The following is a 25,135-nucleotide window of genomic DNA, read 5'->3' on the forward strand; positions in this document are numbered from 1 at the left end:
TCAATCTTCCTTATCTTCTATTGCTTCAGATGATGACATTTTGGAACCACGCAAGCGCGGAATTATGTGTAGAAGAGACCAAGTAAGAACATGTTACAGGAAATAAGGGAGGCCACCTGTGTTTGGGTGGGGCTCCAGTAATTAGGGCTGCTGCTATAAATAGCAGCATGTGGGTTTGGCCATTGTGGAAGAATATCTATTCGCAGTTCGTCCGGAATCTTGTGTGCTGGACTTTGTTGCTTTTTCACACCTTTGAAACCAAAGCAGAGCAACGTGTGTGTGTGTCTCACTTCATTGGAAGAAGGGGTGTGAAGTTTCTTCACAGCTGCTGGCTAAGTACTTAATGTAATGACTGCATAAGGGAAATTGCACAGACTACCCGGTTGTTTTGGGAAGAGTGCTCTTTGCAATACAAAAAGAGTGCTTAGTTTATTTTGACTTTTGTGATAAAGAACATTGTTTTGAATTTTCAAACGTGTCTGTGTCTGAAATTTGTACCCTTGAATTTTCGGGAGGCTCCTATCAGAGAGCCCGGCAGAACACTCTGGACAAGGGATCTCCCTTCAAGTGTCAAGACCAATTCACCATCACCACGGATGCCAGCTTATCAGGCTGGGGAGCCCATTCCCAGGGCCTGATAGGCACGTGGTCAGCGTAGGAGGCTTCCAGACCTAACAACTGGCTGGAATTGAGAGCAGTGTCCTTGGCCCTCAAACAATTCAAGCCGCACATCATCAATCAACATGTTCTGATTCTCACGGACAATATAGCCACAAAGAGTCATATTTGCAGACAAGGGGGCACCAGGTCCAAGGCCCTTATGAGAGAAGCCCTGAAGTTGGGTCTCTGGGCAGAGAGGCATCTTCAGTTGTTAAAGGCCGACCACATATAGGGAGTCCTCAATGTACAAGCAGATTGGCTCTCCCAGTTGACTCTAGACCCAGGAGAGTGGAGCCTTCATCTGGCTCTGTTTCAGCAAATCTGCCTCAGGTTCGGTCACCCATCGCTAGACCTATTTGCAACCGAGGCCAATGCTCAACTCCCTCGATTCTTCTCCAGGTTCCCATCCCCGGGAGTGGAGGTGACCAACACACTCAGAATCCCTTGGCCTCAAGGGCAGCTTTATGCCTTCCCTCCAATTCCAATTCTCCCAGATGTGATCCACAAGATCATCCTTGAGAAGGCCCAGGTGATTCTGATAGCTCCTCACTGGCCACGCCGGCCATGGTTCACGGACCTACAACGTCTGTCCGTCCAGGACTCCTGGCGACTCCCTGTTTCAGAGGATATGTTGCAGCAGGGCGCCTCCATCCAGATCCGGATTGGTTCCACCTCACCGCTTGGCTATTATCCAGGGCGACTTAGACTTGCAAGGATATGACCCGGACACTGTAAAAATAATTCAAAAGCCAGAAGAGTGTCCAACAACAGGATTTACGACCATACCTGGTCCAAATTCCACCAATGGTGCTCACAGGAGGATCTATCCCCCCGGTGTATTCCCATTCACAGGATAGTAGCTTTCCTCATGAAAGGGTTCCAGCAAGGCCTTTTATCCAGCACCATCCGTCGCCATCTGGCAGCCCTATCTTCGGTCTTAGCAGGGCCTCGCAGACAACCACTCTGCTCCTTTCTGGAAATTCAAGAATTTCTTAGAGGTATTTCGAACCTCAGACCTTCCAGGGTTCATAGATACCCGTTCTGGGACTTACCGCGGGTTCTTCATTCCCTTACTCAGACACCATACAAACCGCTAAGATCAACGTCCTTCAGGTACCTATCTTACAAGGTAGCATTCCTGGTGGCGATAACATCTGCCCGACGCATCTCAGAATTGGCAGCCCTTTCAATTAGGCAGGATCTAGGCCAGTTCCATCCGGACAAAGTAGTCCTGCGCTTGGACCCCACCTTTCTACCCAAGATCAGTTCCATGTTCCATAGATCCCGGGACATTGTGTTGCCTTCATTTTGTTCCAACCAAACCATCATCTTGCGGTCAGATGGCACACCCTAGATCTCAGCAGAGCACTGAGAATCTACATCCAATGGATAAGATCCATTTGAAGGTCTGAAGCTCTATTCGTGGCCTACCATTCCAGATCCATGGGATCCAAGGTATCCTCAACCGTAATAGGCTGTTGGATCCGAGGGACTATCTCAAAGGCTTATGAGTCAGCTTCCTCACCATACCTAGAAGTATCACATCACATTCCACAAGAAGTGCAGCCACATCTGCCGCATGGGCAACTCAAGCTCCATTGGAAGAAGTCTGCAAAGCAGCCACTTGGGCCTCTCCAAACTCTTTCATAAGGTATTACAAAATTGACTCTTACGCTTCAGCGGATGTTACCTTTGGCAGAAGAGTCCTCCAATCCATTATCTCTCATGATAGTGAACTAATCCCTCCCTAGGGACTCATCTATTGGGTATGTCCCACGTGACTGCTGGACCCGCTCTCTCAGTACGGAGAATGAGTGTTGATTGCTTATCTGAATGCCTCTTCTCATACGATGAGTGGGTACAGCAGTCACTTCCCTTCCTTTATTTCTTTTCTAACTATGGTTATTCCTTTAACCTGTTTTTTTCCTATCATGAGGGTTGAACACTATTGAGCCACCACAATTGAGCCTAAGTCTACGGATTCGCGAATTCTGGGGAAGGGGCGGATCCAGCAGGCTTTTTAAAGACCAGGCTTGGTCCTCGATGGATTGGACAGCGAGCAACCCACGTGACTGCTGTACCCGCTCATCGTACGAGAAGAGGCGTTCAGGTAAGCAATCAATGCCTATTTAGCCATGCTGTTTTCTTTTTGGTTTTCCTGTTTTTACTTTTTCATAGGGATTGTATTGTGTTGGGCATCTATGATTGTGTTTTTGATGGTCTCCCAGACTTCCTGTGTGGATTTATCCTTTAGAAGTTCCTTCCAGGGTATTTTTTCCAGGTTTGCTCTGAGTCTGTTGAAGTCCACTTTTCTGAAGTCTGGGACCATAGTGGTGTTGGGTACAGCAGTTAATGATTGCAATATATTGAATTTTAGGATGACATGGTCACTCTCACCCAACGTCCCTTCTTCTTCTATTTCCTCTATCATTTATTTTAGATACAGTATTTAAATACAGTATTTACAATTTTAATTTTTTTAAAAAAAACAAAAAACCTGCCGATCGAGTTCGGCGGGCTGTTTAAATCTGCTGATCGACTTCCTCAGAAACCCGCGATGAAGTGAAGCCGCAGTAGGTGAAGCGCGGTATAGCGAGGGACTACTGTACTCCTATTGTAGTGTTGCACTTCTTTTATGTTAACCCAGAGGTCCCCAACCTTTTTTGCACCAGGGACCGGCTTTAAGCTAGACCAGTTTTCCATGGCCCGGGGCGGGGGGGCTTTGATCATATGGGGGTGGGGTTATGGAAGGGTGGAGCCAGGGCCGCCATCAGGAATTTTGGGGCCCCATACAGCCTAAGTGTCTGGGGGCCCCCCTCCCCGCCATTTTAAAACTACTTTATTTTGCGACATACCAATTATGTATGAAATTTACCTTCTTTGGGGAGGGGTGAAAGGGGAGAGTAAGAGAGGAAGGAGTGAAAGAAGGGAATGAGGGAGGAAAGAAGGGAGGAAGGAAAAGGAAAGCAAGAAATGGAGGGAGGAAAGGAAGGAAGGAAGGAAAGAAAGAAAGAAAGAAAGAAAGAAAGGGGGAAGGGACAGGAACAGAGGGAGGAAGCAAGGAAACTTATGAAAGGGGAGAGTAAGAGAGGAAAGATTGAAGGAAGGGAGGGAGGGAAGAAGGTAGGAAGGAGAAAGAAAAGAAGAAATAGAGGAAGGGAAGGTAAAAGAGAGAAAGAAAAAGAGCAAGAAAGAAAGAAAGAATGAAAGAGAAATAAAAATAGAGAGGGGGAATGAAAGAAATGGAAGGAGGGAAGGAAGGAGAGAAAGAAAGAGAAAGAAAGAAAGCAAGAGAGAGAAAAAAGAATGAAAGAGCAAGAGAGCAAAAGAGAGAAAGAAAGAAAGAAAGAAAGAAAGGCAACTTCAAAGAAAGGCTCACTGAGCATCTCTCACTCTCTTTCTATCCCTCTTTCTTTCTCTCTCTTCCTTTCTATCTCCTCTTCCTTTATCTCCTCTCTCTCTCTCCCTCTCTCTTTCTCTCCCCCCTCTCTCCCTCTCTCCCTCTCTTGCTATCTCTCCCCCCTCTCCCTCTCTCTTTCTCTCTCTCCCTCTCTCTCTTTCTCCCCCCTCTCTCCCTCTCTCTTTCTCCCTCTCCCTCTCTTTCTCTCTCTCCCCGTCTCTCCATCTCTCTTTCTCCCTCTCCCTCTCTTTCTCTCTCTCTCCCCCCTCTCCCTCTCTCTCTCTCCCCCTCTCTTGCTATCTCTTTCTCTCCCGCCTCTCTCTTTCTCTCTCTCCCTCTCTCCCTCTCTTGCTATCTCTTTCTCCCTCTCCCTCTCTTTCTCTCTCTCTCCCCCCCCTCTCCCTCTCTCTTTCTCTCTCTCCCTCTCTTGCTATCTCTTTCTCTCCCCCCTCTCTCCCTCTCTCTTTCTCTCTCTCCCTCTCTTGCTATCTCTTTCTCTCCCCCCTCTCTCCCTCTCTCCCTATCTCTTTCTCTCTCTCCCTCTCTTGCTATCTCTTTCTCTCTCTTTCTCCCCCCTCTCTCCCTCCCTCTTTCTCCCTCTCCCTCCACTCACCCATCCCGGGGGTCTTTTTCGGACTTCCCAATCCAAGCCACGCAGCCTTGCGGAGCTCCTGGTGGTCTCTCATCCCCGAATCAGCCAGGTAAACACGGCCCCCTCTTCCCTGACCCGAAACCAGCGAAGGTTGGGGGAATTTCTGCGCAACCCCGGCCACTTTCGGGGTTAAATTCCTCTCCCCGCCCTCTCCGCACCTCCGAAGGGAGCGGGGCAGCGTTGCTGGGCTGGCCAATTCTGGGCAGGGGGCGAATTCCTCCCGGAGGGGGGGTGGAGGTGTGGATGTGTGCGTGCGCCCGGAAGGCGTCCGAACTTTGCCCGGCGGAGCTCTGCAAACACGAGGCAGGGAGGGAGGGAGGCCGTTGCCCGGCCAGCGGGCACCAAACAGGGCAGGGCTCCATGGGAGGGGAGGGGGCACCTCGCGGCTGGGGGCTGCCTGGCTTTGTGATTTTGGCTGGGGGGGGGAGTTAGGAAGGTCCTACTTCTCCCCCCCCCAGCCAAAAACTCAAAGCCTATCTGCTGGATACGGGCGATGAGTGGGACAGAGCGGCGCGGAAGCCTCTTGCAGCAGCTGCCACAGCCACCGGCTTCGGCGCCGCTCGTCCCGCTCATCGCCCGTATCCAGCAGATAGGCTTTGAGTTTTTGGCTGGGGGGGGAGAAGTAGGACCTTCCTAACTCCCCCCCAGCCAAAATCACAAAGCAAGGCAGCCCCCAGCTGCCAAAGGAGCCTCCTGATTCTCCCCGCCCTGCCCGACGCCCCACCCTGTCCTGCATAATGTCCTCTGCCGGGAGGGCAGCGGCGCCGCGGACCGGCTGGAAAACCCCAACGGCCCGGTCCCGGTCCGCGGACCGGCGGTTGGGGACCTCTGTGTTAACCCATATGATTTCTAGGGGGTTATCTTCTTTAGTTGGATATAGCTCTGTGGCAGTGTAGTGCTCTTTTATTTATAGTGCAACTCCAGCTCCTTTCTTGTTTGACCTATTTTCCTTGAAGAGATTGTAACCTTATATCTGCATGTTCGAGTCGTCTGTTTCGTTCCACCAGGTTTCTGTAATTCCAATTAGATCGTATTGACCCTCGTGCATTAGTAATTCCAGTTCGTCCTGTTTGTTCCCCAGGCTTTGTGCATTTGTGTACAGGCATGTGTCGGATTCTGGGTGGACATTGTTTATCCTCTGATTTGTTTGTAGGCTTCACTTGTTGCCTTTTCTTGTTTAGTTTATTATTCAGTCTCTTAGTTTGGTCTCCCGCCCCTCTCAGATCTAGTTTAAAGCCTTCCTGACAGTCGATTTCCTAGGAGATTCTTCCTAGCTCTGGTGAGGTGTAGCCCGTCTCTTGCTAGAAGCCCTTCTTGGACATATTGTATGCCGTGGTCGAGGAAACCAAAGTTCTTTTGGCAACACCATCTCCTTAGCCAGTAGTTTATTTGTGGGATTTTGTGTTCTCTGGCCGGATGTCATCCTCTTGTGGGTAGAGAGTGTCTTGTCTGGAGACTCTCTGGGTTTGCATGCAAAATAAAGAGGGTTCTGTCATTAGAATTGGGCTGATCTATAGGCCTCCAGGGCAGTCTGAGGAATATGACAACAAGATGGTGGATGAAATTACCCAAATGGCAGTAAAGGGAGATATTGTGGTTATGGGTGATTTCAACCCTTATATGCAAAAGTAAGAATATAATAGAGGCCTTTACAGGAGCAGCTCTGGCACAGCTGGTTAAGACACCGACTAGAGGAGAATATTCTAGATTTAGTTTTTACGAATGGGAATTGGGTTTCAGAGGTCAAGGTGGGAGAAAATTTAGGTTGCAGTGACCATCTATGTTTGTGGTTTGATGTAAAAACTGATTGTGAGCAATCCTATACTGCAACCAAAGTATTGGATTTTAGAAAAACAAATTTTAATGCAATGGGGGAATATTTAAATAATTAATTAAAGGGGAGGGATAAAATGGGTAGTGGACTGTATTAAAAAGGCCATATTAAAAGCCACTGGACTGTATGTAAGGCAAATAACTAAAGGTAAAAGGAAGAAGAAACCGCTATGGTTTAGCAATGATGTATGTCAATGAAAAATAGGCTGCCTATAGGACGTATAAAGAGTCTGGAAGTATAGCTGACAGAGAGGTGTATAAAATGAGACAGAAGAAGGCGAAACAGATAATATATGCTGCTAAAGCCTCAAAAAATGGAAGAAATTGCCAAATCTGTAAAGAAGGGAGATAAAACCTTCTTGAGATATAGTTATAGGAAGATGAAAAACTGCAGCATCACGAAGCTTAGTACGATGGGAATAAGGAGTTCGCTGACCATTTCAATAGCTACTTCTGTTCAGTTTTCTCAAAAGACACCTTACAATATAATACTATAAATGGATATAGCATTGCTTCCAGTTGTACGGATTCAGCTCCAGTGGTCTTAGAGGCCGATGTCTTAGAAGAAGTTGAACGATTAAAGATAAATAAGGCAATGGGTCCAGATGGCATCCATCCCAGAGTTCTTAAAGAACTCAGATTTGGCATTGCCACCCCCCTGACTGATTTGTTTAACTAATCCCTGTTAACAGGAGATGTTCCTGAGGATTGGAGAATGGCCAATGTTGTGTCTATCCACAAGAAGGGCAGTACAGAAGAAGCTGGTAAATATAGGCCAGTTAGTTTGACATCAGTTATAGTTAAAAAGTGGAGACTCTACTCAAAAGAGGATAAATCAGCACCAAAAAACCAATAATTTATTGGACCCTGATTTGGCTTTACTGAAGGCAAATCATGTCAGACTAATCTCATTGATTTCTTTGACTATGTCACAAAGGTGTTGGATGAAGGTGGTGCTGTGGATATTGCCTATCGAAACGGTTCCACATAAAAAGCTGATACATAAGTTAGTGAAGATTGGACTTAATCCCTGGATAGTTCAGTGGATTTCCAGCTGGTTGAAGCGTAAACATCAGAGAGTTGTTGTTAATAGCGAGTATTCTGAGCAGAGACTGGTTACAAGCGGTGTGCCACAAGGGTCTGTTCTGGGTCCTATTCTATTTAATATGTTTGTGAGCGACACAGGGGAAGGTTTGGTAGGGAAGGTGTGCCTATTTGCCGATGACTCTAAAGTGTGCAATAGGGTTGATATTCCTGGAGGCATCTGTAATATGGTAAATAATTTAGCTTTACTAGATAAATGGTCAAAGCAATGGAAACTGCAGTTTAATGTTTCCAAATGTAAAATAATGTACTTGGGGAAAAGGAATCCTCAAGCTGAGTATTGTATTGGCAGTTCTATGTTAGCAAAAACTTCAGAAGAGAAGAATTTAGGGGTAATGATTTCTGACAGTCTCAAAATGGGTGAACAGTGTGGTCGGGCGATAGGAAAAGCAAGTAGGATGCTTGGCTGAATAGCTAGAGGTATAACAAGCAGGAAGAGGGAGATTGTGATCCCCTTATATAGAGTGCTGGTGAGACCACATTTGGAATACTGTATTCAGTTCTGGAGACCTAACCTACAAAAAGATATTGACAAAATTGAACGGGTCCAAAGACGGGCTACAAGAATGGTGGAAGGTCTTAAGCATAAAACTTATCAGGAAAGTCTTAATGAACTCAATCTGTATAGTCTAGAGGACAGAAGGGAAAGGGAGGGACATGATCGAAACATTTAAATATGTTAAAGGGTTAAATATTTATTTATTTATTTATGGGATTTGTATGCCGCCCCTCTTCGGAGACTCGGAGCGGCTAACAGCAACAATAAAACAGTGTACAATAGTAATTTAATACTAGAAATGATTAAAAACCCATTAATATAAAAACCAAACATACATACATACATACCAATAAGGTTCAGGAGGGGTGTTTTTAATAGGAAAGTGAACACAAGAACAAGAGGTCACAATCTGAGGTTAGTTGGGGGAAAGATCAAAAGCAACATGAGAAAATATTATTGTACTTAAAGAGTAATAGATCCTTGGAACAAAATGTCCAGCAGACGTGGTTGGTAAATCCACAGTAACTGAATTTAAACATGCCTGGGATAAACATATATCCATCCTAAGATAAAATACAGGAAATAGTATAAGGGCAGATTAGATAGACCATGAGGTCTTTCTCCAATGCACTTGCAAGGAGAGTCCAGAATGGGTAATTCTTCAGTCTGATTGGTCGGGACTGAGTTTAATTTAAATAATAGGCAGGCACCGCCCCCCTTAGCCCTCCAGTCTAAAAACTCAGTCGCAGTATAGGGACTCTGAGTTTGTTTTCTCTTCAATAAATTTATATTTATTGGAATTTATATGTACTAATTTATTTTTCTCTTTCTCTTTCTTTCTTGCAGGTGCAGTTGGGGGAAGTTTTTGTTTCCTCAGGCAGCCCTGGATTCAAACCTCCAGTGGGTTTTATCCAGGGGTCTGCAGCTCCTCCTTTCCAAACCCCACAGGCTGGGTTGGCTGGCAGTTTTCTTGGAGAGAGCGCCCGGGGAGACTACCTCCGAGGTAGACCCCGGAGGAGAGGAAGGGGTTGACGCCTCGGGAGGGTCCGCCCCGCCCGTGGCGAATAAACCCGAGGACCAGGAGAGAGGTCCTCAATGAAGAGGGGAGCGCGTCCCGCCCCCCCCCCTTACCATCAGACAGAAAACAGGAGGCGCTGAGGGCTTGAAATGCCTTTTATATGGCAGGGTCTGGCGGCGAAAAAAAAAACAAAAAAAAACACCTTGGCGGAGGCCGTTTATCACCGGCGCTTTCAGGAAGGGCGGGGGAGCCAAGGGAGGCTTCCCGCCCGTTTCCTAGGTAACGGCCGGCGGCCATTTTCAGGAGCCCGAAATCGAGCGGGCAGGCCAGTCATCGTTTGAGGGCTTCATCGGTTGCTAGGGCAACGGCCCGGCGGCCATGTTTTTTTGACGCTGACGCACAGGAGCGTCTCCCTCAACAAGGCTGTTCGCGCCAAGTGTCCCCTCTGCCGGGAGACACGCAGGCGCAGTGCACCAACAAGCAGTTACTGCTTTGGGTGCCATTACTGCTAGCGGTTACGAGCAAACGATCCGGTTGTGGACTCGATCTTTAGCAACCTTTAATTGCCGTTTTTGCTAGCGTGTGCAGGAGCAGACGATTCCTTACTGCCTCAACCTCTGTGAGTTACCTTTCTCATTATGGCTGATCAATCCATTCAGGCTGGGGAGGAAGCCAGTGCCACCAGGCCCCCCACCCCTAAGGAGAGGCCCCAGAAGCAGAAGTCTTCACAAGGGGCTGCGCTCAGGGAGGCTGAGAAGAGGATTAAAGCGCTGGAGAAGCAGTTAGAATCCTCTCAGAGGTCTGGAGGCCCGCCTGTGCCTGTTCAGCCTCCCATTTCCATCCCTCCGCCAGTCTCCCCCTTATTTGCACCGGGGGTCGTAGGCTCGGCCTCAGAGAGGGATTGGTCACCCGAGAGGCACTTCCAACCCTCAACTTCTTTCAGACCTGATGTCTTTGCATTTGGAAGGCAAGCAGCGTGGCCTACCACCGCCACAGCTCCACAGCCAATACTTCCACAATATGGTCAGACTACAGCAGCCACATTCACCCCTACGGCGGCCGGATTGCGCACGACGCAGGATGCCTGGCAAACTATGCCCCAGGCCCTGCAGGACCTAATTGTCAGCGCCTACACACAAGGTCAGGCTAGTGTGGCTCAGCAGCAGCAGGTACCGGCCGGCCCTGCTCCTTCGAGATTCAGGGTCCCCTGGATGGCCCCAGCTTCTCAATCCATCCTGGAGTCAGGGGAGGAGGATGTCCTTTCCAGAGAGGACTTCAGCGACGCCGAGGATGAGTTATCCGGCGATGAACAGCCACCTGAGCAACCCGCGTTACCCAGTCTGTTCAAGGCCTCACTCTTCCGGGTTCTCCTGAACAAAGCCAGGATGACTATTGACCAGGCTGGTGAGGGAGGTCAAGGGGCTCCTTCGGCTCTGGATCAGCCTACGGGGGGTCTCTTCGTATTTCCAAAGCAAGAGACCGTTAATGTTCCGTCATCCCATCTATTTCTGGAGACTGTACAACGACCATGGGAGAACCCAGCGACAGGTCAGGGCCCGTCTAACCTGGACAGATGCTTTTACACCTTTGACCAGCCCATGGAGGACCTCCTGGAGCTGCCGATAGTAGATAAGCCGGTGACCAGCCTAGTCTCAAATGCCCTTGTTCCTTCGGAGTCTCAGGAGGGATTAAGGGCGGAGGACAAAAGGGCGGACAATGTTGTTCGCAGGGCCCACCAGATGTCAGCTTGGGTCGTAAGGGCCGCCTCTGCGGCCTCCTTCTTTAATCGGGCTACGCTCCTCTGGATAAAAGACATCCAGTCCAGAGTCGATCCGCAGGACGCAAGACTGCGCCAAGACCTAAACAAACTGTTAGCGGCCACTGAATTTTCGGCGGACGCAACAGTCAATGCCGCCAAGTTTGCATCCAGAGCAATGGCCGCGTCGGTCGCCTCCCGCAGACTCATCTGGTTACGGAATTGGCAGGCCGACGTGAAATCAAAATGGGCCCTTGCTTCTTCATCGTTTAAAGGCAAGAAGCTCTTCGGAGAGATCTTGGACGATGTGTTGGTGGAAGATAGGGATAAGAAAAAGGTTATGCCCAACTCCAGTAAGAAGCAAGGACGGCGTTTTACCCCCTACCAACGGCGGCAGTCCTTTCGGAATGATTCCGCCTCGACCAGCAACCAGGGGTCGAGGTCCTACTTTCAAGGATCCTTTGGTCAGGGTTCCTTTCGTTCGGACAGGAACCCACAATTTGATCGCTCCAGGTCCTTCCAGGGCCGCCACCCCTTTAGAGGTTCCGGCAGGGGGTTCAGAAAGGCCAAGTGACTTTCTTATGGATACCCCTTTGGGCGGCAGGCTAATCCATTTCTCCGACGTCTGGGCCAACACCTCTTCAGATCCATGGGCGACTTCCACGGTTTCACAAGGTCTACAGATCGAGTTCCTTTGCCCTCCACCTCGTCGCTACCTGCCTTGTCGTGCTCCCTTGGAGATGTCCAGGAAGAGGCTCCTGTACCAGGAGGTATCTCACCTGCTGGAGATAGGTGCCATCGAGGAGGTCCCTCTACCTCAGCGGGGTATGGGGTTCTACTCAGCAATTTTCTTGGTACCAAAATCGTCAGGAGGGGCACGCCTCATTCTGAACCTACGGAGGCTGAACCTCTATGTAAAGTACAGAAGGTTCAGAATGCATTCTCTGCGTTCCATTCTGGCAGCCATCAGGCAGGGGGACTACATGACGTCCATAGACCTACAGGAGGCCTACCTCCATGTCCCCATTTTTCCGCCTCACCGACAATATCTGCGCTTCAGCCTAGATGGGGCCCATTTTCAATACAGGGCCATGCCTTTCGGGCTTTCATCGGCCCCAAGATCCTTCACGAAGCTGCTGGACGTTCTCACGGCAGGCCTCAGGCAGCAATCGGTGCGCCTGATGGCCTATCTGGACGACATTGTGATTCTGTCCAGGACAAGAGACCTTGCGCTTCAGGACTTACATTTCACGATCCAGACACTTCAGGACCATGGCTTTTCGATCAACTTCGAAAAAAGCCACTTGACTCCCACGACGCGGCTGGCCCACCTGGGAACCAGCATAGACTCCAGGAGGGGCCTTGTCTTCCTGTCCCAAGAGAGGCAGTCCACCATCAGAGAGCTCGTCCGGGGCTTGGCGTCACAGCAATACCCCAGACTCTCTTCCCTGTCCAAGCTTCTCGGTACACTGGTGTCCTGTATCGACATCATTCCATGGGCCAGGTACCACCTACGTCCTCTCCAGTGGTTCCTCTTGCCATTCCAGAGAAGGAAGATCAGCCATTCCCACCTACAGGTGCACCTCGACTCGGGGGTTCGACGGTCCTTACGGTGGTGGATATCCCCAGCCCTAACAAAGGGTTCCCTCTTTCTAGACAAGCATCTGCTGACGGTGACAACAGACGCCAGCTTGACGGGATGGGGAGCCCATCTTTCCTCGCATTTAGCCCAGGGCCTTTGGGACCCATCAGACCTGAGGGAGGTCAACATCAACTTCCTGGAGTTGAAGGCAGTTTCCCTGGCTCTCCTCAGCTTCGCAGACCTGGTAACGGGTCAACATATCCTGGTTCGGACCGACAACGTCTCCACCCGGTCTCACATCAACAGACAGGGGGGGACACGGTCTCGACGGCTGATGAAGGAGTCGGAGTCCCTGCTCAGGTGGGCAGAGACAAATCTGGCTTCCCTGTCAGCGGAGCACATCTCAGGGGTAGAGAATGTGTGCGCGGACTGGCTGAGCCGGGAGACATTGGATCCAGGAGAGTGGCAGCTGGATCCCGCAATTTTTCAGGACATCATTCGAAAGTTTGGGAGGCCAATCTTGGACCTGTTTGCTACCCGAAGCAACTCCCAGCTCCCACGTTTCTTCTCCCGCTTCCCGACCCCGGGTGCGGAGGGGGCGGACGCTCTTCGGATGCAGTGGCCGCCAGGACTTCTGTACGCATTCCCACCGATCTCCATAATTCCCAGGGTAATGCGGAAGATTCTGGAGCAACGAGCGGAGGTACTGTTGATGGCTCCCTACTGGCCGCGCCGCCTTTGGTTTGCGGACTTGATGCAACTGTCAGTGTCACCCCCCTGGAGGATTACGGACCAACGGATCTCCCTCTCCCAAGGCTCGATCTCCCATCCAGAGCCTCAGTGGTGGCAGCTGACCGTGTGGAGATTGAGCGGCAACATCTAAGACAACAACTTCTGCCAGAGGCAGTTATTGATACAATTCAAGCTGCTCGCAGACCTTCGACAAGAAGAATCTACCAGGCAACCTGGGCGTCTTTCTCCACGTTCTGTGAGGAGCGGGAGGTAGATCCACAAAGGGCCTCCCCTCTCCTGGTCTTAAGTTTTCTTCAGGCAGGCCTAGAAAAAGGTCTCGCGCCAAACACCTTACGCCGTCATGTGGCCACTTTATCCACCATCATAGGAGGGGACAGTTCCCGCCCCCTCACCAGACATCCCTGGATCAGGGACTTCTTGAAAGGGGCCGCCAACATCAGGCCACCACCGATCCATCGGTTCCCTTCTTGGGATTTATCCTTAGTGCTACACGCCTTAACTGGACCTCCATTCGAACCATTTCGCCATATACCTCTCAGAATGTTAACCCTCAAGACTGCCTTTTTGGTCGCAATCACATCTGCCAGGAGGGTTTCTGAGATTGCAGCGTTCTCAATCAGGGAGGACCTCTGTTGTTTTCACACGGACAGAGTGGTCTTACGACTTGACCCATCCTTCCTGCCAAAGATCAACTCTACCTTCCACAGGGCGCAGGAGGTAGTACTACCAGACTTCTGTACTCATGGGACTCACCCTTCGGAGCTTAGGTGGCATAAGCTCGATGTGAGGCGAGCTCTGAAAATTTACATCCGCAGGACTCAAGGATTCAGAGTTTCGGAAGCTTTATTCGTGTCCTTTGCGACCAGAATGTTGGGCACTAAAGTCTCTTCTAGGACGATAAGCCGCGGTTGTGTGACTGCATCAGGGAGGCTTACCGAACTAAGGGATCCCCTGTACCTCAGGGACTCACGGGACATTCCACACGCAGTACGGCTACTTCAGCAGCCTGGAGGACCCAGGCTTCACTAGAGGACATTTGTAGGGCGGCCACTTGGGCGGCGCCGTCCTCATTTATCAGACACTATCGAATTGACTCCTTTGCTTCCGCGGATGCAGCCTTTGGGAGGAGGGTATTGCAACGGGTGTGTTCCTTCTCAGAGCCCCCGGTCCGACCTTCTCCCTCCCTTGGTTAATATCTTGGGTATATCCCATCCTGGACTCTCCTTGCAAGTGCATTGGAGAAGGACCGTTGAAACTTACCTGAACGGTCTTCTCGATGCACTGCAACGAGAGTCCAGACCCGCCCAAATTCGGGACCAGGGCTCTTCCTGACAGGGGTGTGTCTTTGGGGTTTTGTTTCTAGTTACCTTGAATGTTGAATAAATTTTGTTAGCTTTACTGCTCCTTCGTTTCCTTTAGACTGGAGGGCTAAGGGGGGCGGTGCCTGCCTATTATTTAAATTAAACTCAGTCCCGACCAATCAGACTGAAGAATTACCCATCCTGGACTCTCCTTGCAGTGCATCGAGAAGACCGTTCAGGTAAGTTTCAACGGTCCTTTTCTGCCATCAATCTTCTATGTTTCTATGGAATGGAAGAAAAAACAACCTGTGAACCTATCTTTTTGACTGTGTTGCCCAAGTGGTCATAGTCTTTCATTATTTGATTCATGTCTTTCCCTGTGTCATTTGTTCCTGTATGGATCACCAGTAGGGGGTAGTAGTCAGTGGTCTTTAATATTTTGGTAAAGTTTTGCATTATGTCAGAGATTTTGGCTCCAGGGAAGCAACATTCATCTCTGGATTGATTGTGCGGCCTGCAGATGGCAAGTTCAGTTCCCCTGAGAATTAAGTCCCCTACTATGAGCACTCTCCTTTTTTTCTTTGGCTGGGGTTGTTTGCAGAGTTCTTTTTTGTTGTGGTGGTATCTGGTAGTTCAGTTTTATTGAACCTGTTTGTTTTCTTCTATTGGGAGTCCATAGTGATGGTTGCATGTAGTTAGTGGAATTGGATGTGGCTGAGTTGCTTTTGACATACGGTAAGTTTTTTTTTTGCTTTGTGCTTTTTTCTGTGGGTAATGTGACCAGCTGTTTTCATCCTCCAGGGGCTTGATTCTGTTTTGCTCCTCTGAGGTGTTGGTTCTGCTAGGAGTTTGTTGGTCTTTCTCATTTTAATATTTGTGTTTTAGAGTTTTTAGGTTTCTCTTCAGGTTTTCTATTTTTTCCTCAAGTAGTTGGATTAGTTTACATTTGTTCCATGTAAAGTTTAGGAGGTTTGAGGGCAGAAGTGTATAGATAGAACAAAACCTGCAAATTACTATGGAGTCAGTTCATTCCTCATCCTTGTGTGGTGGGTTTGTCTTCCATGTGTGTGGTTGGTACATCTTCCATGTGTGTAGTTAGTTTGTCTTCCATGTGTGTGGTTGGTTGCATGGTGGGTGTGGGAGTGCAGAATGATGGAAGTTGTGCTTTTAGTTTGTTAAGTTCTTTTGTAGGGTGTGCATAGGTGTTTTGCCAGATGAGTGTGGGAGTGTGGTGGGAGAGTTGTATCCTGGTTTTGTGATGAGACAGAAACTACCAAAATTCAACCAACTTTGCAAAGAAAACTGTTGTTACCGTTCCCATCTTCATATTTAGCTGAATGTTGCTACAGAAAAAAAGAACTTGACTAGATATCACCAAACAAGGAGACTTGAGACTGAAGCTGACAAAATTTATTTTTATTTTATTTTATTTATTTTTGTCAATCAAGTATAGGATAGTAGTTTATATAAACATAACATAGAAAGTAATGATAAAAAAGACAATAGGACTGTAAGACAGGAACAGTAGGCACAATGGTGCGCTTATGCACACCCCTTACCTACTTCTTAAAAAAAGGGAGATGTCAACTGTAGACAATCTAAGATTGAAGATTTGGAGTTGGGGGAAGAAACAACAGTCAGGTAGTGAATTCCAGGCCTAGATCTCTCTATTGAAGTCATATTTTCTGCAGTCTAGTTTGGAGCGGTTTAAATTTAGCTTGAATCTATTACATGCTTGTGTGTTGTTGCGGTTGAAGGTGAAGTAGTCATTAAGAGGAAGGACATTTTGGTATATGATTTGTGAACTGTGGTTAGATCAGTTTGAATGCGACGTAGTTGTAAATTGTCTAATTTCAGTATTTCAAGTCTGATGGAGTAAAGTATTTTGTTGCGGGAGGAGGAGTGAAGGACTCTTCTTGTGAAATATTTCTGGACACTCTCAATTGTATTAATGTCTGATATGCAATGCGGGTTCCATGCAGGTGAGCTGTATTATAGAATTTGTCTGACAAATATTTTGAAAGCTCTGGTTACCAGTTCAATGTTACCAGAGAAGAAGCTACGTAAGATTAGATTGACAACTCTTAATGCTTTTTTGGCAATGTTGTTACAGTGGGCTCGGGTCATTGGATATGAGTATTCCAAGATCTTTGACAGAGTGAGGGTCATTTCCTCCAAGTATATATTTAGTATTCTTATTTTTTTACCAATGTGTAAGACAGAGCATTTACTAGTTGAGATTTCAAGTTGCCAGTTGTTAGACCATTCTGCTACATGGTCAAGGTCCTTTTGAAAGGTAGCAGCATTGTCAGTGGCGTTAAATAGTATGACATCATCAGCAAAGAGAACACATTTGCTTATAATATGTTCAAAAAGATCGTTTATGTAGAGTATGAAGAGTGTTGGTCCTAAAACACTGCCTTGAGGGACACCACTGATGACGGGAGCAGGATTAGATATGGCACTTCCTATTTTGACTACTTGTTGTCTGTTTGACGGAAATGCTGTTATCCAATCATGTAATGGTCCGGAGATGCCATAAGATTTAAGATTAAAAAGTAGTTTGGCATGAACTACTGAATTAAAAGCTTTACAAAAGTCTATGTAGATTGTGTCTGTTGTTTTACCCTGATCAAGTTGAGTGGCCCATATGTTTTTGCAGTGGAGGAATTGTAGATTACAGGATAATTTTTTTCTGAAGCCAAATTGTTTGTTGGAAAGTAGGCTATTGGTTTCAAGGTGGAGTGTAATGGATTGGTTTATGATTGATTCTATCACTTTGCAAATGACACAACCCAAAGATATTGGTTTATAATTTTTGATGTTACTTGGATCTCCTTTTTTGGGATGACTGTTGCTAGTGACCATAGTTTAGGTAAGCAACTAGTTCTGAAAGATTCATTAAAAATTATGCTTAGAGATTCCGCTAGAGTTGAGGAAAGCTTTTTTAAGAAGTAAGCACATATTCCATCAGGTGCAATAGAAAGAGATGGTTTTAGATTGTGTAATGTCTTTCCAACATTTTCTTTTGTAAAATCGATTTGAGTTAGATCGTTAAAGTTGGTTATGGTATGACATGGGTATATTGGTGCCTAATATAAAATCTCTCTGCAGCAGGTATGAAGCACAAGGATCTCACTATTTTTTTGAATTTGTTAGGTACCTTTATTTTATTGTATAGTAATTAAAATGATCAAAATATTACAGAAAAGGCTTCCATTAAAATTATTTTATATTTATGCATTTCAGTTCTCTATTACATATTTTGAAACATCATCATCATCATCATTATTATTATTATTATTATTAGTAGTAGTAGTAGTAGTAGTAGTATTATACAATTAATTAGTGATTTCTTCCTCAGTACTTCACCTGTCCTTTCCTCCTTTTATTTTTACTTTTCATGGATGCCATGTTGTTTGCAAGCTTATTTAAACCAAGTTAGTGGCCTTTCAGGCTTCCTCCATGTGAATAGGAGTTCACTTTTTAAATAATAATAATTATACAACATGGGGGGGGGCATTGGAATTTTAGAGATGCTTAGGTGGGGCATGGCCAAAAAAAGGTTGGGAACCACTGGTTTATCTTCTATGGGAGTCTTTTGGGATGACAATATGAAACTGTGTTAGAATAGAATTTATAAGAAACTTTCCATGTTACTGCATGATACAGTATGTGAACTATCTTATATTAAACTATATCCACCTCATTAAGAAAAAAAAGTATGTGTTTTTCTGGGTCTGAGTGTGATTGTATTTTTATTGGTCAACAACCAAAATAAAGTTATATTAGTTTTCAGTTGATGTCATAAAAAGTTTGATTTTGAGAATAACTTTAAAAATTAGAGTTTTATGTAAAGATTAAGATAAATTTGCCACTAACTGGAGATACTTTTTAAAATCTCTCTAGCAATAACATTTTTCATAGAAAGGTGCCAACAGAACTTGATTTCAATACTTAAAAGCATCTCTGAAAATTCTTAATTGCTTAGTGCAAGTGTGTCAAATCGATGGCTTGCAGGCCAGATATGTAATGTGCACATCACACCCACTCCAACTCTGCAGAGGGAAAAAACATCGTAATATGTCATGTAACAGCAACAAGTGGCGAGTTTGACACTTTTTTACAGTGAAATTTCAATGTTTTTACCATGTTGAAAAAATGATCATTACCTTATTTATCTTTCTGCAGAATGGTCCAACAGTTTGCAGTTGATTTTGAGAAGAGAATTGAGGGGTCAGGAGACCAAGTGGATACATTAGAACTCTCAGGTGGAGCACGAATAAATCGAATTTTTCATGAGAGATTCCCCTTTGAGTTAGTCAAGGTAAAGTGCTAAAAACTATTCTCCTTAGAGGAACATATATATGATTTTCAAATATGTTGTTTACCAAGCTTGAATTTGGATTTCATGCTATTTGGTTTTAGCTAACTTTGATAACAAGTCCATTTCAATATTTTTCTGTGCATAGAAAGAATTTATTTTTGTTGGAAATGTTTTGGAAACATCTTGGCAGTAAGAATGTAAACAAAGTATGTATGTTTGTCTTTCTATTAAAGTCTGAGTATGATGCACAGGTATTTGTCTATATTAAGAGATATGTGAGTGGAATATATTCTTAAAAATGTGTTAGGAAATTTGGATCCATTTAACCAGCTTATACTATATATCTAATATTTACAGAGAGTTCTTTTTATAATGCTTTAAAGTGGTAGTATAAAGAGGGATTCTTAGATATGTCTAATTTTGGCTGATTTAAGAATTTCAAGTTTTTACATGTCTTTATTACTAGAATCTGAACTCCAGTTTCTAACAATTTGCAATAACAAAAATATAGAAATACAGTTAAAACATTACAGAAGATTAAAATTAAAACCAGCCATCTTTTGAGCCATAAGACTAGCTTTCAAAAACTCTGGAATAAAGTTGCTTTAGCTGTCATTTTGTCTGAAGCCTAGGTTGAGGTTTGGCATAGGTTGGATATGTTCAGAGCAATTTTCTCTGAATGTTATGTTCAGAGCAATTCTTTGAAAAACTAGGACTTCCTGTTTAACAGAATATCCTTCCAGCAGGCTACCTTTATATATAGTCTTTAACTGCTATATTAGCAAGATTTTGTACACCTAAATTCCCTGGAAATACACATAGCTTTACTATATGCATCCCCAAGGAAACATAGATGTAAAAAAAACCCCTGCCATAGGGATCACCATTCTTTGTAGAATGGATTGTTAACTTATTGATCATAAACATAGAAAACATAGCACTAGCTGCACCTTAATAATGTAGTAATGAAAACGCTATCTTTAAAAAAAATATTTTAAAAAAATATTTTTTATTAATTTGCCTAGACAAACATAACATATAACATTTAGTGGAGCTACATTCGCTCCGCTCAGAATAGAACTCATCATTGTATTAAAAAAGAAAAAAGGAAATATCTTATTGTTATTTAACACCATCTGTAAGATATGTAAAAATATCAATTATAACATAGTAAGTAAAAACACATCTAAAAGTTTATAAAAACATATATAGAAATTCTTGAATTATGAAATAAATCAAACTGAGATAAAAAGAATAAGAGAAGAAAAAAAGGAGTTTACATTTTATATTGTAAATAATCACCATCTATATTCAAAGTAATATAACAGCAAGCTTATCTCTTTTTCTTTGTTTCCCACCAAATATATACCTTTTGCCAAACTTCATAAAATTCTGATTCTTCTTGGTTATTTAACCGACTCGTCATCATCGAGCTCAGCGCATTCTAAGACTTTCTTAAGTATATCTGTTTCTTTTGGAATCTCAGTTTCCTTCCATTTTTGAGCAAAAGCTATCCTAGCTGCTACTAATATATGAACTATTAAATAATATATATCTGTTTTATATTTATTATTTGATATACCTAGTAAGAAAAATTCTGGTATTTTCTTGATTTCTTGCTGTGTTATTTCTCTTAACCATTTTTCTATTAGGTTCCAATATTCTTTTGCTTTTGAGCATGTCCACCAAGTATGTTAATAAGTACCTATTTCTGTTTTACATTTCCAACAATTAGGTGACTTAGTTTGGAACATTTTTGAAATTCTATTTGGCGGCAGATACCAACTATAAAACATTTTAATTTGATTTTCTTTAAAGGAATTTGACTTTGTTATCTTCCAATTATATGTCCATACCTTTTCCCAAGTATTTAAGTCTATCTCTTTGTTTAAGTTTCTACACCAACTGATCATATTATCCTTTAATATCCATTCTATATTTTTGCTGTTAATTAAGAATTTATGTTTTTCCAATCAATTTCCTTTGATTTATTGTTAATAATTTACCTAAAATATTGTTATCCTTTCTAAGTATATATGTTATTCTGTCTTTGTAAAACCTAGACTTAATCTGCGCATATTGCCACCAATCTATAACAATTCCTGTCTCCAACAGGTCCTGTTTTGTTTTTAAATTCCACTGATTGTCTACTAGGTCCTTGTATTTCCAAATCTTACCCTCTTGTATTAGGTTTGGGTGGCTTATGGCCTCGATCGGAGATATCCATTCTGGCAGAACTAAAAAGTAATCTTTCTTTATATCAATCCAAACATCTGTAAGAGCCTTTCTGATTATATGTCTCTTAAAGTAGGAATGCGTTTTTATACTTTTCATACCATATAAAAGCATGCCATCCCAACATTAAATCGTGGCCTTCTAGATTTAATAATCTTGTGTTTTGTAAAGTAAGCCACTCTTTAGTCCAAGTTAAGGTTACGGCTTGATAATATAGCTTCCAATTCGGGAAGGCAAGGCCTCCTTTTTCTTTTATGTCTTCTAAAGCACACTGCTTTATTGTAGGTTTTTTATCTTGTCATAATTTTTTTTGTTATTCTCGTTAATTCTTTAAAAAATTCTTTTCCTGGGTTTATTGGGATTACTTGAAATAAAAACAGAACTTTACGTAAAATGTTCATCTTGATTATGGAAATTCTACCTAACAATGATAGTTGCAGGTTATTCCAAGTTGATAAGTCGTTTTTAATTTGTTTTAAGAGTTTAATATAATTGTCTTCTTTTAATGACATGGATTTTGCTGATATCCAAATACCTAAATATTTTACTTTCTTGGTTATTTTCATGTTTGATTTTATTTTTAATTGTTTTATCTGGGAATCTGTCATGTTTTTAGTTAATATTTGTGTCTTATTTTTATTAATTTTCAAACCAGCTATTCTCCCATATTCTTCTAATAAGTCTATTAACTTTGAAATAGAGGTTATTGGGTCTTCTAAGATGAAGACGATGTCATCTGCAAAGGCCTGTAATTTATATGTTTCTTTTTTAATTTCCAAGCCTTTAATATTTTTATCTTTTCTTACCTTATTGTTTCTAGTGTTAAAATAAATAATAATGGAGAAATAGGGCAGCCTTGTCTAACTCCTCTTTGTATCTTGAACTTTTCTGTTTGGTCATTATTAAGAATACTTTTAGCTGTTTGGGTAGAATATATAGCCTCAATTATGTTAAAAAATTTAGTTCCAAAATTCATTTTATTAAGTTGTAATTTCATAAAAGACCAGTCAACATTATTGAATGCTTTTTTTGCGTCTAAAAATATTAATGCCATTTGCTTTTCTGGGTGTTGTTTAAAATATTCTAATATATTTATAATTGTCCTCAAATTATTTTTAATCTGTCTATCTGGCAAAAAACCATTTTGGTCTTCGTGTATTATTCCAGTCATAATGTTTTTTAATCTGAAAGCAAATATTGAAATAAAAATTTTATAATCCACATTCAGTAAAGAAATTGGTCTGTAATCTTGAATTTTTTCTTTTTCTATGTCAGGTTTGTGTATTAAGGTTATTAGGGCTTCTGACCATGTTTTAGGAATTTTACCATCTAAAATTATATTATTAAAAATCTGCCCTGGTGGTCACGATCCGGCGATTCGATCGAACCTGGAGAGTCCGATCCAGAACAGGGAGCTTCCGTGCACTGGAGGGGGTATTCGCCGCTGCCTCCAAGTGTAGGATTGCCCCGCAGCGCCAGGTGTAAAGTTCCGGGGGCCGGATACTACTGGCACCTGGCCATAGTGGCACCTTCACGCAAGAGGAAGAACAAAGAAAAAAACTGCAGAAGTCCAAAAGAGTACTCGAAACAATAGAGAGAACAGAGAAGAGCAAAGGTAAAGTGATTTTATTCCCGCAAATAAAACTGAAATACAGAAATAACAAATTTAAATAAGGCGACGAAGAAGTAAATAAATTTGCCAGTGTGAGTGGACTTTAATAAGCCTTAGCTCACATAACCATAGAGACTATAACAGAGCGTCAGCTCGCAAGTACTTTATATTTACTTCTTAATTTTATTCCTGGAAGGTCACCTAATAAATTGGAACCGAGAGGATAAGAGCTGTGTTTAAACTGAACTCCATCTCAGCAATCAAACAGAACCACTAAAAATTAAAACAACTGGAGTTTTTTTCTCTATTTGCCTACTTTCAGAACGGAACTCGTAGTATTAGGAGCAGCTAAATAACATTTTATAAGAACAAAGGCGTTGATTTTGACTTGGATTTGCTAAATTATTTATTTGTTACTAATTTTAAACCATCCTCAGTTTGGATTTCCCCCCCTCTTCTTTCCTTTCCTCTTTTGAAAATTAAATTCTGCATATAACTCTTTTTGGATTTTACCTGACTTTTTATTTGTTACTTGGATTATTATTCGAACGATTTGGATTCCCCTAATTGAATTTTTTCTTTCCTGGAATAATGAGGACATCTTAATTATTTTAATATTGGACTTGAATTATTAAATGAAATTCAGGTTTTGATTTATTTCTAATTTACTTCTAATTTGGACATTCGGTTATTGACTCAATCTTAAAAGAAAAAAAAATAAAGAATAATTTATGAACCCTTTGGACATTAAGCATTAAGTATTTTTCCACTTTTTTGCCTTTTAATTTTTTTAAATTTTACTTAACACAAATGAATTGCTAAATCTTTCTCCTCCTTCCCCTTGGTTTGGTGGACCCCTGCCCTTCACTATTTCTTTCCACACTTAGTTTGATATTAAGTTGTCTTTTTTATTTTAGGATTGTTTTATCTTAGGATTGTTCAGAACTTGCTCAGAGCTACAAGAAATTGTTTTAAATATTTTTTTTAGCTACTTTATGAAAGCACTATGTCTAAAGGTGGCCTGCTGGAAGGATATTCTGTTAAAATGAAAGACAATACATTGCTTTGAACATATCCAACCAATGCCAAACCTTATCCAAGAAGTCTAGGCTTAGGACAAAATGACAGCTAAAGCAACTTTATTCCAAAGAGCTTTTGAAAGCCAGTCTTACGGCTCAAAGGTTGGCTATTTTAAATTTTAAAAACCTTATCCAGTGAAGTCTAGGCTTAGTACAAATATATATCATTTAAATATAAAGATGGGTTTTCTGCATCTTGGAAAAAGATTTTTTGGGTAATACTTGCACTTTCTTGGGGGTCTTTTTCATATCACTGTATGTATGTATTGTTCTGGGGGGAGAGGCATTAACCCCCTCAGAAAGGGTTCACAATCTAAGTGTCCTCCTAGACTCACAGTTAAGATAGATCAACACAGAATTGTAAGGGTGGATTGCTACAAATTCCATGACTGAATAGGCTTATATGTAATATGGAACTGTACATTCCTTTAACTCCTTAGAACAGCAGTCTCCAAACTACGGCCCGTGGGCCAAATGCGGCCTGCTGAGGTCATTTATCCGGCCCGCGGCAGGGTACGAGATTTTACCATATATATATACTAAGCTCCTGAATCTCCCGTCCACTCTGCTGCTGAGCATTTGGAAGCGGAAAGGAGGAGGAGGAAAGCCAGGGGGCGGGGAGGAAAGTGGGCCTGCAATTGGCCCCTTTCTTTGCCGCCTTTAGTGAGAGAAACTGTTGCTGCCCTATCGCAGAGCAGCAACAGTTCCTCTCCCTAAAGGCGAGAAAGAAAGGGGCCAATTGCAGGCCTACTTTCCTTCCCTCCCCCTGGATTTCCTCCTCCTCCAGACGCTCAGCTGCAGACCGTCTTGGTCCGGCCAGTGCCGCTTTTTTGGTTTTTTTTCCTTCAGGGATTTTGCACCGGTGAGGTTTGCGCACGTTTGGGCACTTTTGGCATTGGGGGGGGGGGGTGTCTGCTGCGGAGAGGGAGAGATAGAGAAAGAGGAAGAGATAGAAAGGGAGTGAGTGTGAGAGAAAAATAAAGTAAGAAAGAGAGGGAGAGAGAGAGAGAGAGGGAGCGTGCCGCATTTTTGCTTCTTCACCGCCCCGTGGGGAGGGCGCTGGCCTCTGCCCTCAGCCTGGAAGCCCTGCAAGAGCGGCTGGAGGGGGCGTAAGCAAGCCATCAGGACCCCCCACGCATTAACTTGTGGACGACCACGCTGTCCTGGATCGCGGGGAGGGGGCAACGGTGAGGCTCTCCCAATGCTTGCCTGCCGCCTAGGCCCCAGGCTTGGAGCCGGGGGCGCCGGGCCTAGCCTCAGCTTACTTGGCCCCGGTGCGGCCGAAGCACGGGGTGGAGTAGGTGGCCTGGAGCAGCAGCCGCTG

General features: G+C 43.9%; 1 protein-coding gene across 10 annotated transcripts in view; it reads left to right on the forward strand.

The window, feature by feature from the left end:
* DNM2 (dynamin 2) overlaps window positions 1–25,135 on the forward strand; it is a 380,758-nt gene that overhangs the window by 55,585 nt on the left and 300,038 nt on the right. For all 10 annotated transcript variants that reach the window (XR_011558204.1, XM_070741818.1, XM_070741820.1 and 7 more), the window contains exon 8: window positions 18,750–18,885. Coding sequence is in view for 9 of the 10 variants with exons in the window: in XM_070741818.1 (XP_070597919.1) it covers window positions 18,750–18,885 (136 nt within the window). In the remaining variant the exon portion in view is untranslated. The remainder of the gene's footprint in view (window positions 1–18,749; window positions 18,886–25,135) is intronic.

Source organism: Erythrolamprus reginae, chromosome 2 (assembly GCF_031021105.1).
Source record: "Erythrolamprus reginae isolate rEryReg1 chromosome 2, rEryReg1.hap1, whole genome shotgun sequence".
In the NCBI taxonomy this organism is placed as follows: domain Eukaryota; kingdom Metazoa; phylum Chordata; class Lepidosauria; order Squamata; family Dipsadidae; genus Erythrolamprus; species Erythrolamprus reginae.